Here is a 14,641-nt window from a genome sequence, read left to right on the forward strand (position 1 = left end):
TGGAAATTTTCCATCGCAAAAGTCAAAAGCACTCGATGGAACGTGTAGCTGAGCCCTATTCTAGCACTTGTGCTAATGATACTTCTTTGGTATGTGGTGGCATCTCACTTGCTGCATTACACTCTATCTCTGACGAGCAGATAGAGAAAATCCCTGAAGATGATCTTGCTCTAATAGCTCGCAAATTCTCTAAGGCTTACAACAATGTGAGGCATAAAAAGAAAGGGACGAGTGGCAATGCCCTCACCTGTTTTGAGTGTGGAGAACCAAACCACATACGTGCCAATTGCCCAAACTTGAAAAGTAAGAATGAGAAGACGTCCAAACAGGCTAAGGGCCAAAGGCGTGGGAGCCGGAAGGAGGGATTGCAAACGGCGATCCACAGAGTACTTGCTGTGCTCGAGGACGTTGACTCAAACTCCGACGACGATTGTGACAAGGCCAAGAAGGACAAGGAGTTTGCTAGCATGCTGCTACACCGACGACCACTTCATCAACATGTGCCTTATGGCACTTGAGGACAAGGATGACTCAACGGAGCATCCTAAGATACGTTCTGATGATGCTCTCTCCCTCGATGATTCTAAAAATGACATGAATGAGTTGTCTTGTGATGAGAATTATTTGAGTGATGACTTGGATGATGATGACATTAGTAGAGAAAAAATGGCTAGGGTGATGACTACTCTCACTGAAAAATACAAGCTATGTGGTGCTAAAATTGAGAAACTAAAATCTGAAAAAGTTGATATGTTAGTAGAAATTGTTAGGCTTCGTTCCATGATTCCTAAGGATGATAGTGTTCTTCTTGCAAAAATTATCTTGCTGAAATTGCTCTCTTCTCAATTCTAGAAATGATTCTTGTGCTTTAGGAGCTGGGACAACTGCTAGTGCTAAAAATGCTTGCTCAAAATGCTATGAATTGAAACTTGATATTGGTTTGCTTGAAATTGAGCTAAAAGAAATAAAAGAAAAGCTTGATCTTGATAAGTCTAGGAATTGTGAAATTTGTCAAAATCTTGCTAGTGAGAATGATGAACTTAAAAACAAATTTGGTTTGCTTAAGATTAGGAACAATTTGCTTGAGCTCATGACAACTAAAAATTCTATTGAAACTTGTTGCTCAAATTGTGCTAATTTAGAAACTGAGCTAAAAGAAATTAAAAAATGTTGTTGAGTCTCATGCTTCTTATGCTTCTTGCATCTCTCTTAGACAAGATCTTTGTTCTGTTAAGAAAGAATGTGATAAAAATGAGGAGCAGCTAGCCATTCTAGAGCATGATCTTGCAGCTGCTAAAAAAGAGTGTGTCAAGAAAGATGAGTCCCTAGGAGTTCTAGAGAGAGAGAAAATCTTTAGAGAAATTTGCCTAGGGAAAGAAAAAGCTTAATATGATCCTAGACCAATCCAAGGTGAGCAAGTTCAACCAGGGTTTAGGTTATGATTTTGCTAAGTCTTTGAGGATATGAGAGCATGAGATTCTTGGCTTTCAGGATGGTGTTATAGAGTTAGCTAAAAAACCTACTATTTTCAAGTCAGTTGGATTCTTAGACAGCTCTAGCTCTAGCAAATCCAAGCCTATAGAAGCTGAGAAAGAACCCAAGCCTGTAGAAACTCATAAAGAACCTAAGCCCGAGGAGCCAAAACCAAAAGAACTCAAGAAAAATCCCACACCTTCCAAGGTACCCAAGTCTATAGAAAAAACCAAGTATGAATTCACCTACTGTGGTAAGTCTGGTCACTTGGTTGGGTTCTGCTTTAGAAAGGCCAAGAAAGAGCGACAAGAGTGTCTTAGGACTTTGAGAGCCATACGTGGAAATCCTAGAGTTCCTGAGAGGTTTGAGTGCGCTTGTCACTGTCGTTCAAATGGTGTATCTCGCTTTCCTCACCGAGATGTGCACCCTCGACGTGACTTGGCAGGGTTGGAGCAGAATAGGTGGGACCAGCATGTGTATCATACTATTGGTTATTCTAGTTTTGGTTCTACACCTCGATTGAGACAGTACTGGATTCCTAAGTCTTTGCTCACTAACCCAGTGCAAGATCAATGAGGGTTGTTGCTTCTTACTTCTGATATCTTGCAGGGAGGTAGATGGACACTTGGCTTTGATTTTTTGTTGCAGGTTATGCCATGTGATCCTTTACCTCTTGATGGCACTTAGACCAGACTTGTACGACTTTGTGTGCCTGGTTGCAGCATCTAGGCCGGACTTTTGCATGTCTGCGTGTATTTTGCCAGGTTAGTTGATGCTTACTGCTTTTGCACTTACTTTCTTTAATTTCTTACTTTGTGTTTCATCTGATATCGACAAGTTTTCAGGGTGAGTGTGTGTTCTTTGATGTTATGTCTTTTCAGTTGCCTTTCTGAGCTTCTTGTTAGCTTGATCTTCTTGGCTGGGTCTGCTAATTTCTTCCTGTATCTGCTGATGGATTGTCTTGATGTCCTATGAGCTATATGCAGTGATATGGGTTGACATTAAGAGATTCACTGAAACTAGTTTGGTTTATTCCATATGGCTTCAATTCAGGGGGAGTTCTATGCTTTGCTCTGCATTTACACCTAGTGTATCATGTTTAAATATCCATCTTGCATTCTATCATGTTTTCCTGCTTGTGAGCTTTGCATGTTATCTCTTTCACATTACTTTGTTTTGCATGTTTTATATATGTGTCAATTTGATCTCTTGTCTAGCTTTTGTGTGCTTTAGAAGCTTGTATGAACATGCCATGTTTAATCAAGTGCGTTGAAACTTGCCTAACTTGAATTTTTCACTTAAATATAAATCTTGTGCAAGTGCTTGTTTTAAGAGTTTGCTTAAATTGAAGCTTCTTTCTCATACTTATGCCATGCTTTACTCCTTCTTTGCAATAGCTATACATGCTGTCAGAAAGCTTTGCTATGGTCCATGTTTTGAATCTTTCATGCTATCTATGTCATCTTTTGCTCTTGTCCGGACTACTGAATGCGTTTACGTGTGAGTAGTTCCGAAGATAGCACGGAGACTGCCTGTAATGGGAACTCCAGCTGGATGTTCTGATTGACCAAATCAGAAGTACCATCGCAATAGTGCTATTAAAACAATGTGTGATGAGGCAAAAAAAATGATGATTTATGAAAAAAAAATGATGACATGTGCTTTTCTTGAAAAACATGGTTGATTGTTCATGGACTTTGACCTAGCACGTAAAGCATGGGCATATTGTGGTGTTGGAGTCTTCATTGCATTCTTATGAGGTCGATTGCTTCTTCTTAAGTCTTTTTTAGAACATGCTTTGCACACTAAACTGTTAAATTCAATTGAAAGCTTTTATGCTTGCTTGTGATACAATCTTGCTTCTATATGCCATGATTCATACTTCTTTTGCACATACATAGCTAGATATTGACACTTTCTTGCTCTTATGTGGACCATGCACCTCACTTTGATGTTTTTAGATAACTTTCAAAGCTCACACAATTTACATTGTGCATTTTTCATCTTTTTGCATATGCTCCTTTTGTCTTGATGGCATCATTGTCAAAAGGGGAGAAATTTATGCAATCTTTGAAAATTAAAAAAAATGTTTTATTCTTGTTGAAAGGGGGAGTTTGTGTTAGGCATCTGGAGAGTCGTTTCTTCTTCCGAGCCTATTTTCTGTCACTTGGTTTTTGAGTTTTGATCTCTTGTCACTTGGTTTTTGAGTTTTGATCTTTTTGACCAAGTTTGACTTTTGGCAAATCTTTTGCTTTTAAATTTTTAAATCATTAAAGTTCTACTTTAGTGTTGCCAATATTTCCATCAAGGGGGAGATTGTGAAACTAAGAGTGGTTTGGATTAATTGTGATGGAAAATTGGTAAGTGAGAGAAGCGTGTGTGTTGACTAATGAGGGTCAGGTCGCGAAATCTGTGCCCGCAAAACGATAGTTCAGATTGTTTGTGTGCAGGTACTTGGGGTCAACCTTGGTCAACGATAGACCGGGATTAAACTCAGGGGGAGTTATGGTCTAGCACGGTTGAAGGCGTCAGGTGACAAGGTGGGACACAAGCACGTACGCAATGGATGGGCATCGTGCGGAAGCACCGGAATTTGCGAAGGAAAATCGAAGAAGAGAAGGCAAGCGCATGCGAGAAATCGTGTACTCGTGGGAACGACGTCGCTGGCATGCGAACCCAGCGAGGAAGGAAGACGTGCGCGCGTGAGCTGCACCAAGCTGGAGCACGGGATCCACCAGAACACATGGTGGATGGCGATTGGGCTGCTTTGGAGTGGTGGCCAAGGAAGCCAGATCTTCTGTGGAGAAGACTGATGTGTGTGATTCTGTGTGACCTCTTGATGTGGTCTAATCTAGAGCATTTGATCTAGATCGAACGGCTCTGAGAACTTAGAGTAGCCGCCAAGTTTTATGGGTATTTTGGTCATTTTGCAATGGAGGATTAGCCATATAAATAGGGGAGGGATGGTTGCTTGAGCTGGCAACTTTGTGATGGAAATGTAAATGTTTTTGAGGGTGGTTTGTTACTCTAGTTTGTTTTGACTAGATGTAACCATAACTCTCTTATAAAGTTGTTAAGCTTGTGAACCAAGCTTTGTAAACTTCGTTTCAAGAATGAACTTTGAAGTTTACTCGTGAAATAAAATGTTATTTACCGTATTTAAATTTTACGCTTTCCGCATTAAATTCCTTTCGATATTTCCTGTTCTGTTTTATTTTTGATATCTCCATTCCTGTCCTCATATTTTCACAGAGATATCTTTTTCAAAGTTTTGTGATTGAATTGGAATTTGTTCTCTTCGGGGATAGTTAAACAATAGATATATTCACCCCCTCTATAGCCTAATCCGATCTCACAGCAACACACGTGTATTTTTTCTCTAGTGATATACCATATGGAACTAGGGATGAGAAAAGTTAACCGACACCGAGAAACCGAACCAAACTAACATAGATGGAAACAAAATGACCGAGACCAAAATTTTCAGATGGAAATTTGGTTTGTATTTTTCACTAAACGAAATTAATCGGTTAATTCGATCATCGTGCTTGATTAACCGAAATGACTGAATTAACCAAAATTAGGAAAAATACAGTGTAAATACTTTAATTTTGGTGATTTGAAGCATAAGTTAGAAGTAAGAGTGAGATCTTGGTAAATTATTGCACCATATAGGTGTTAACACCAAAATTTGGTAAATTTCCGTACTGGATTCTGATAAGGAAAGGTGCAATCGCCGATAGAAAATCTTATCCACAAGAAGCCGGATTTGAGAAGAAATCTTGAAGACCCAGGGCTTGGCGGCGCAAATTTATCTATTAATTAAAGTTAGTTAGGATTTTTATTTTATCTCTAAGGGAGTTAGAGTCCAATCGGGACTTGTGTGTTAGAGAGAATCTAAGCAGGAGTTTGTTATTTCTTTTTATCTATTAGGATTTGTATGTTGTGTCCAACACGGCCTAGCCTCAACCCGAGGATATAAATATGTATGCTCGGGGTCATTGTTTTTCATCTACCAATCAATTAGATCAATTACTTTCGGCGCATCGCCACCTCCTAACCGAGGTTTCAACTTCGGCGGAACTTGGCACCTGACGTGGGGCTGCATCGTCTCGATCTTCGATGGAGGGGTAAGTCCTACGTTCCGCCGGGCCACGGTAATTGTTCGGCTAGATTAGAACTGTCTCGGTTCGGTCTGATCTTCTAATCTAGTTGCGTGATTGCTAGTTATTGTATCAGTTTCAACTTAGATCACTTTTGTGTTTTGAGTTGATCTAGTCGACCACTTTGGGCGATCTATGTTGGTTTGATATTCACCGTTTGACATATTCAATCTAGTACTGTCTCGGTTAAGTCCGATCTAGTAGATTGCGTTTGTCATATAGTTTATATCAGAACGATATATTTTGTTTATTGTTTTATCGGAGTACCAACCGATAAGTTACCAGTCATCGGCTCATTGTCATGATAGCAATCTAGATCTGTTTAGTATTTATCCTGACGTTGCTAGGTTTAATCTTGAACTGTCTTGGTTGAGTCCGATCTTCTATGATTATTCTTAGCAATCTAGTCTAGGTATTTTATAGATTTTGGTTGTTTGTCCGTCGTCTATAGCTGATCATTTTTGCCGATCTACATGCTTGTCATATTTGCATCAATAGAGTAGTCGATTGCTTTACCGCATTGTTTCTATATCAATCGACTTGATTTAGTTAGATCGACAGTTAGTTATGTTGCATCGGCCTATGAGAATTACATGCAAATTGGTGTTAGCCGATCGTAACATATGATTCATTGTTTATTCCAAGTAATTCGTCGGTTTATTTATTAGCCTTATCGATCTTCATGTTTCCTATAACCATATCGTGCTCGACTGCATACTGTCTTGGTTAAGTCCAATCTCTATATGTCTAGTTCGATCTGGTTATAGGGGCTCGTCCGATCGACTAAGATTAATAGGTAACTTGGCGGATCGCATTGGTCTAATATTTACTTTAAGTTTATTTCTAGTGAGTTTCTAGCCGATCCAAGTTTTTACAACCGATCGTTCATGCTATCGGCTAAACGCTGCTGCATCAGTATCCGATCGGCTGGATATTTAGTCACCTATCGGCTCGATAGCCGATCGGCTTGCTTTACTGTTTATCTTGTCAGTTGCAGGATTAGACTGACTGGCACGTCCGCGCATCATTCTAAGAATTTAGGTCCTGCACTGGTGTTGTCTAAGATTAACTTCTAGGCCTTCATATGTGACACGTCAAATCATATTTTTGACAACCACATCTTTTTGCTTATGCTTAGAAGCCAAAATTTAAATTTTCAATCCTAAATTTAGAGTTCATTTTGAAATTTTTCATGGTGGTTTATTTTTTTAGCCTTTGCATTTACATCACTGAGAAGACGCATATAAAAGCTTTGTTCATAATTTTTGTTTGTAAATGTATCGTTTGATTTTTTTTCTATAAAAAAGCGAAAAGACGACCCCTGAAATAGCTTTTCTCAGTTACCAGCATGAAAGATAATCAACAGTCCACTTTCTTTTGATGTATTGTATTGATGTTCTTGTACAACTCCATTATTGCCAATTTCTTCCGAGAGAAATTACAAATTACACGGGCAGCTACACCAGCGAAATTAAGTGGCAGAGAGCAAAATTCACCGAAATCAAGATTCAATCATCAGAAAAAACAGTTTTGGATGCAGGCACTTCAATTCCACATAGAGCTCCCCCTTAACCGGTGTTCTGCATGCCGGCAGCAATGCCCTTCATGGTGAGGATGAGGGTGTCCTCCAGCCCAGGCGCGTACTCGCTGGTCGGGTTCAGCTTCACCAGCTCCGCCGCCGGCTTGGAGCAGTCCACGATCTCCCTGGACATGTGAGGCCGCAGCGTCACGTGGTAACCCGGGTCGCGGATTCGCTTCATCGTGTACGCCTGGCACACGTTCAGGGTGGTGATGTAGGCGTCGCGGAGCCGAAGCCGCTGCTTCAGGTATAGATCGCCCTCGAGAAGATCCTTGTGTCCAGCAACCTGTGAAGTTCAGAGTGGCCAAACGAGATTCATCAGCTTGAATGACAATACAACATTTCAGTACTCCCTCCGTATTTTTTTTTTATATGAAGCTGCTGACTTTTGGATTTACATTGATCGTTCATTTTATTCAAAAATTTTATTCAAATATGTACAATTATAAGTCATACTTAATGTTCGTCTAAAAAAAGCCATAGTTAAAGTTCCTACCAAAATCAATTTATAACAAAATAATTAATAATTGAGAAAATCTAAAAAATACCATTGAGAAACATCTAAGTCTAAGAAATGTCATTGACAAATACGAATTCTAAAAAATACCATCGTACAAACGAATTTGTCTGAGAAATACCATTGTCGTTAGGTTTCCGTCCATTTTTTGCCGTTAATACACTGTTCATATTATAACACTTAACGAAAAAAGTTGACGGAAACCCTAACGACGATGACATTTCTTAGATAAATTTATTTGTATGATGATATTTTGTAGAACTCACGCTCGTCGATGACATTTTTTAGAATTAAGTGTTCGTCAATGACATTTGTTAGATTTTATCTTAATAATTATATATATTTTTTTAATAAAACGAGTAATCAAATATGAACATAAAAGTCAACGGTCAAGGGCGTTATGTAAAGAAACATGGAGGGAGTGGAGTAGTTCATAGTTGTGTTTGTTATCATTGTTAGCCACTGTGTAATCAGCTCTAGTGTTCGGTTAGTCTGACGCACCTGAAGGAGAAGCTGTTTGGTTTCTTCATAGTTGGCCCTCAGCTTCTCGCCCAGAGGCCACAGCTCCTCGGAGACGAGGAGCTTGTCGTACAGCGCGGCGATGCCGGGGTCGCCCTTGGCGAAGACCATCTCCACCAGATCGATGGTGACCCTGAAGAAGGGCCACTCGTTGTACATCTCCTGGAGGACGTGGAGGTTCCTGATGTCCTTCTCCAGGATGTGCCTGAAGGCGGCGCCGAAGCCGAGCCAGACGGGGAGGTGGAACCGGGTCTGCGTCCACGCGAAGATCCACGGGATGGCGCGCAGCGACTCGATGCCGCCGCTCGGCTTCCTCTTCGACGGCCGGCTCCCTATGTTCATCCTCCCGTATTCCATCTCCGGTGTTGCCTGTGGTTTCCACGAACAATTGTCAAGAGAATTCCACCTAAAATGAACTACGTTATGTTTAGCTATATAAGTTGCTTGAATTCATTCGCGGAAAAATGTTGCTAGTCTGATGATTGTGAAGAAACAATGTGCTGCTCACAAGGCGGAAGTACTCGACGAAGCGCGGTTCCTGGAAGACGATGGACCGGTACTCCTTGGTGGCCACCACGGCCATCTCATCGAGCAGCGCGCGCCATTCTGGCTTCGGTGCAATGGGTGGACGCATGCCATGCTCCAGGGTGGCAGCCGTGAAGCGCTGCAGCGTCCTGAAGCAGAGGTGCTCCTCACCGAAGGACTGCTCGATGACTTCGCCTTGGACAGTGACCCGAAGAGATCCATGGATGGTGTCAGGCGGCTGAGACAGGATAGCAAGGTGAGTCGGGCCACCTCCTCTTCCAACAGTCCCACCACGGCCATGGAACATTGTCAGCTTCACCCCAAACTCCTTGGCGACATTGATGAGCTCCTCCTGAGACTTGTACAGCTGCCAAGCGGCCGAGAGACGGCCGGCGTCCTTGCCCGAGTCCGAGTAGCCGATCATGACCTCCTGCTTGCCGTTTATTCTCTCCCTGTACCAATCTATGGAGAACAGTCTGGCCACTGCTGCTGGGGCACCTTCAAGATCAGCCAGCTTCTCAAACAGTGGGACGACCCTCAATGGTGTCTTCACATGGCATTCGCGCTGGAGGAGCTCGACAGCAAGCACGTCCGATGGAGCTGTCGCCATGGAGATGATATATGCTCCGAAATTGTCGGCAGGAAGCTCGGCTATCACACGGAATGTGTCCAGAACGTCTGCGACCTCGTCAGTCTGGGGAAGGTCCGGGCCGAACAATGGGCGCTTCCCATTGAGTTCAGACAAGAGCCAGTCCTGGCGGCGTTCCTCGGACCACTCGCGGTATGAGCCTATTCCTAGGTATGTGGTGATGGCATCGAGGACGTCAGTGTGCCTGTCAGATTCTTGCCTGATGTCAAGCCTCACAAGGCACAGCCCAAAGGTAGAAACCTGGCGTAAGAAGTCCAGAAGGGTCCCATCCGCGATCACACGGTCACCGCAAGCGCAGAGTGACCCGTAACATAGCTCCAGAGGCTCTAAGAACTGCAAGGCAAGACAAGTTTAGACTTGATAACAATCTAGAAACGGTGGTGAAGAAAGAATGCACAGTTCAAAGTTAAAGCATCCAATGGTTCTTTGGTTGAACACTTGACCTCTTCAACACTGGTGAGAGTGGTTTCTTCAAGGATGTCAGAATGTCCACTGGATAATAACTGGCGTGCTCGTTCACGTGTGTTGTATAGCTTGTCTCTCACGTCACTTAGAACGACTCGATATGGCTCGCTGGGGGGAACCTTCTTCCAGAATTCTATGATAAACAATGAAACAATAGTTATTATCTCATTCATATTGCCAACATTGTCCATCATAACATATTGCCATTATGACATCAGATATTGGCTAAAATAGTGAGCAATGGAGAAAGAAATATTAAAATGTGTAATCAATAATTTACCTATATAGTGCTTTGCATCTTTCTTCGAGGAGAGATGCAGCTCATCTGCTCTTGCCCGAAGCTCATCATTGCATCGCCACATAGACAACTGCCAGAATATGCAGAAATTTAATAAAAAAAAATAATTTATGCGTGGAAGATGAGGGATTATGTAACTGTAATTCTTACCTCAAACATGAGATCCTCAATCTGTGAGCAGTATAAATTTGAAGCCATCATTCTAGCAAGCAAGCAGACATCCCTTGTGACCTCTGGTGTCACTCTTGGATTTCCTAAATTGGTGCAATACACAATTATTAGGTACACGAGAATTGAAGTGAAGAGTGAGCTACACAAAGGCCATTCCATGCATACCATCACGATCTCCTCCCATCCAAGAAGAGAACTGAATGAGAGGTGCATTATAAGGAACACGCTCGTCGATTCCGATGTTCTTCAAGGCAGTGTCCAGACGGCGTAAGAACTTCGGAACACCTTTCCATATTGTCTCATGAAAGTAACTCATACCAGCCCTCATTTCATCCTGAGGAGTTGGCTGGGTTCTTCGGATCTCATCAGTTCTAAAGGCTGCTTGAATCTGAAACATAAGAGCAGCTTATAATTTACTTCATTAATGCATTGATAAATTTGGGTTACAAAAACTGGCATGTTGAGTGTTGTGCTGAAAGTAATTTACAATGTAAAAGGAACATACAATTTGCAAAATCAAGGACGATAAATGAATCAGTGATTAACTTCATTGTCTTACCTCCCTCTGGAGAGCCTCGTCAAGCTCCTGTTTATCATCTGGTGTGATATCCTTTGAGTACAGTTGAACCAAACAATTCCTTATCCTAAATTATATTTGCATCTTGACAATCAGATAACAAGAAATCATAGGATGTTCAACATCAAAGTACTGTTTCTTTAACTCACCTTGAGTGTTTTTGAAGCAGTGACCTCCTCACTGACTGTGTTGGATGTGCAGTCAAAACCAGGTCAACAGTCTGACTCTTAAGGGCATCAAAGACCTCTGCTGGTGATTTCTTCAGGTCAACAACAAGCCTCTTAAAAGTTTCTTCAATGTCAGATTCTGTGAGTGCCGAGTTCTCATCAGCAAAGTCACCCTTCTTGAGCTTGATTCTCCTCCTGTATGCAATCTGGACCTCCTCAGCCAAGTTAGCTAAATTAAGCATGTGGGAGAAAGCTTTGGCCATCACAATGGAGTCACCAGGATCCAAGCTTGTCAACATGTTGCCAAGTTCAGAAAGCTTTTGGGAGTCATGCTTCCCTTCATACTCAGCAGCAATCTCATAGCACTCTTGAACCTATACATTTCAATAACAAATTAGATATCCATGTTTTTCATTGCCTTAAAATTGTAATATGCTGGAATTATTTTCCAATCAATTCAGAACAGAAAAGGATTCAGCTAATTACTGCACATCACATTAAAACTTTTGTCATTGCCATACATCTATAGAAGGGCTGCAACAGGGTTATCAGTTCATTTTGACAAAAAGAAAAAAAAATCAAATTCACTATTATTCTCATGACTGAACATGGGCCACACAGGGAACTGATAAAGCTAAGTTATTCACTTTCAACAGAAGTTCATGGCCTGCTTATCTATAGTTGAAATGTTCTTTGAAACTGTGTGTGGCGCTGGAGTGTATCTGTGCCCACCCCCTTCTGACTCCCGTCGATTGTCGGTGCGAATGTTCACCTTTCTCTCTTAATTCAATTATACCCGTCGATTGTCGGTGCGAATGTTCACCTTTCTCTCTTAATTCAATTATACCAAGCTCCTTCTTGGTATTCAAACTTTTTTCAAGGAAAAAAAGAACGATCTTTGTAATCATTAAAAAGTTGACAGGCAACCAGAATACAGAACTGAAGATCGACTCAGATTTCACTCATACTGCACCACTTTACCCTCCTATACAGAATTGCAAGTTTGCAAGCACCTCTGCAGATGAAGACTTCAAATGCAAAAGCACCAAAAATAGAGGACACTTGTGCGCTACACCTAAAAATTTCTGCACAGATGTACTAAGCAACTCTCTAGTAATACCAAAGAATTCACATTTGTTTGTCAATACTAAACATTTATATGCAGGTTGTTTCCTGATCAGGATAGACAATTGAAGTCCAGATTATATTTTTGACTCAAACAGGATATATTCAGACTTCAGCACAGAGACCCCTGCAAGATAAAGCAAGCATTTTTCTGTTTGATTTCCATTATCTGAACGCATTAAGAGCATTTTCAACCCATAAATGTGAACTCATAATCCAAATATAGAAATGGGAAGTCTCCACTCTAAGGGGTTGTTTAGATGAGGCTAAACTTTGTAGCTCCATGTCACATCGGATGTTTGGGCACTAATTTAAAGTATTAAACATAGACTAATAAAAAAACTAATTTCATAAATAAGTGGTAATCCGCGAGACGAATTTTTTAAGCCTAATTAATCCATAATTAGAGTGTGTTTACTGTAGCATAGCATCACATAGGCTAATCATGGATTAATTAGACTCAATAGATTCGTCTCGCGAATTAGTCTAAAATTATGGATGGGTTTTATTAATAATCTATGTTTACTATTTATAATAAACGTCCAAACATTCGATGGACTAGGGAGTAAAAATAAATCCCTTGTCCCAAACAACACCTAAGCACCAAAACTCCAGTCAGTATCCTCACTGGAAGCACCAATTCTCCCCAAACCACACATGATGACATCCAGGACAGGAAAACTGGAAGCACCAATTCTCCACAGACCACACATAATGACATCCAGGACAGGAAAAGGGGAAAAAACTGCCGGAATATCTGGGGTTTCTTTTACCCCAAATCTCATCTCAACTAAAAAAAAAAAGCAGAGAGAACACCCAAAAACTGGGCACCCTCCAAGTCGCAATTATGGTAAAGCACAGAATCCCCACAGCCCACTCACAAAAGCTAATCCAGTCAGACAGTCAGCCAGCCAGTTGTCCCCAAAGCAGCAACCATAAACCAAATCACGTGCACACGCAGCATTATCATCATCCTCTGATCCGGGGAGCATACCATGCATGCCTAATTAATTAACTAACTGGGATCCAAGAAGAGATGTAACGCGAGGAGGAAGAGGGTGTTTGTGATTGGTAGTACCATCTCGCGGAGGTCGTCGCCGTGGAGGTCCTGCAGGATGTCGAGGAAGCGGTCGAGCAGCAGGGCGTCGTACTCCACCAGCTTGTCGTCCTCCGACAGCTTCGCCGGCGCCAGCATCCGCAGCTGCGCGTCGATCGACGCCATCTTCTCCACCTTCCCCGCCATCTCTCAGTACACTTACTCAAGCCGATTTCAAGCGAGCAAGAAACGCCCGCACCACGACGGACACCTCTTCTTGCTGCAGCCAAGAACCAAGAACCACTTTTTTTTTCCTTATCGACTTAATATTTTTTTCTGCAAGAACGATGGTTCGAGGGAAGAAACCGGATCTGATACACGATGCTACTAGCGGATTGGATGTGTGATGCTGTGGTGGTGGTGGTGGGATGGGGAGAAGCGGGGGAGGGAGCAGAGCTGAAAGGGAAGCTTTTTAGCGAGATTGTGGGAGTGAGGGACTTGACTCCGGGGGAACGGTTGGGTTGCTTTTTTATAACCCAAAAACCGGTCGCCTGGGCACCGGTTGGGACCCGGAAGAGGCGGTTTTTTTTTCCTCATTTGGAAAAAGTAGGCATGAGTATATGCACCCATGTATTCGTTATAATTTGTTGAACCTTGTTAAACTTATAGAAAATTTGATTTTAAATTTGGCTGTGTTGAAATAAATATTTAGTTGGCATGGTACGACGTTGTCGTGCTCAGGAAATTCGTACCATCATGTAATATGTGGTAGTGTGGATTGTATATGAGGGTTTATTTTAGAATTACAATTAAAAGATAAGAAAACTAAATAAGTGGGGCTGCACATAAGTCATGTTTATCGTTTATATGTTTGGGAGAAATCCTAGTTAAGTCAATTTTTCAAGAGGTTATCTGTGCAAATAAACATGTATTTAGAGCATGAGCAATGTATGAGGATTAAATGGTTTTCTTAGGGCTTTACCTTATAGATTCTTGTCTGATTGAAATTAAGTTCGATAGTCTTATTTGGCTTCTCACCAAAGATATTGTCAAGATTTTGCATCAAACTAAATGTTTAAAGAACACAATTAGGATGATCAAATTTTAGTAAAGGTAATTTTGAACTCAAATTAAACTAGCCCTATCTACCCATTATTCCTTTACTTTGACTGATAGAAATTATATACTTTGACGCATATTTCACTGGCATATGACATGATTTGTACTATGGGCTTGTATGTAAGTAAGAAAAATTAAGTAGCATTATGTCAGAGGATCTGCGTCTGACGGGTAGGCTACTTGTTTTTTATTTGACATTGAACATGAGTCAAGTCCACAAAATACTTAACTAGCCCATTATGGAATATGCAAGTTTTC

General features: G+C 41.4%; 1 protein-coding gene across 1 annotated transcript; it reads right to left on the reverse strand.

Moving 5' to 3' along the window:
- Window positions 1-6,992: 6,992 nt before the first annotated feature.
- Window positions 6,993-13,745, reverse strand: LOC102703887 (phosphoenolpyruvate carboxylase 2-like). Its single transcript, XM_006659256.2, has 10 exons — window positions 13,307-13,745; window positions 11,086-11,477; window positions 10,919-11,003; window positions 10,525-10,747; window positions 10,339-10,442; window positions 10,171-10,258; window positions 9,869-10,023; window positions 8,760-9,758; window positions 8,234-8,620; window positions 6,993-7,501 (listed from the first exon to the last, which is right to left on the reverse strand). Exons 1-10 carry the CDS (start codon window positions 13,469-13,471, stop codon window positions 7,205-7,207), a joined length of 2,895 nt encoding a protein of 964 aa, XP_006659319.1. The 5' UTR covers window positions 13,472-13,745; the 3' UTR covers window positions 6,993-7,204.
- Window positions 13,746-14,641: the final 896 nt, after the last annotated feature.

Source organism: Oryza brachyantha, chromosome 8 (assembly GCF_000231095.2).
Source record: "Oryza brachyantha chromosome 8, ObraRS2, whole genome shotgun sequence".
NCBI lineage: Eukaryota > Viridiplantae > Streptophyta > Magnoliopsida > Poales > Poaceae > Oryza > Oryza brachyantha.

Coding starts and splice junctions, on each gene's coding strand:
- LOC102703887 (XM_006659256.2), bottom strand. CDS start 13,471: ATGGCGGGGAAGGTGGAGAAGATGGCGTCGATCGACGCGCAGCTGCGG. Junction 10,259..10,338: donor TTGAGGATCTCATGTTTGAG/GTAAGAATTACA, acceptor ATATTCTGGCAG/TTGTCTATGTGGCGATGCAA. Junction 10,024..10,170: donor AGATGCAAAGCACTATATAG/GTAAATTATTGA, acceptor TGTTTATCATAG/AATTCTGGAAGAAGGTTCCC.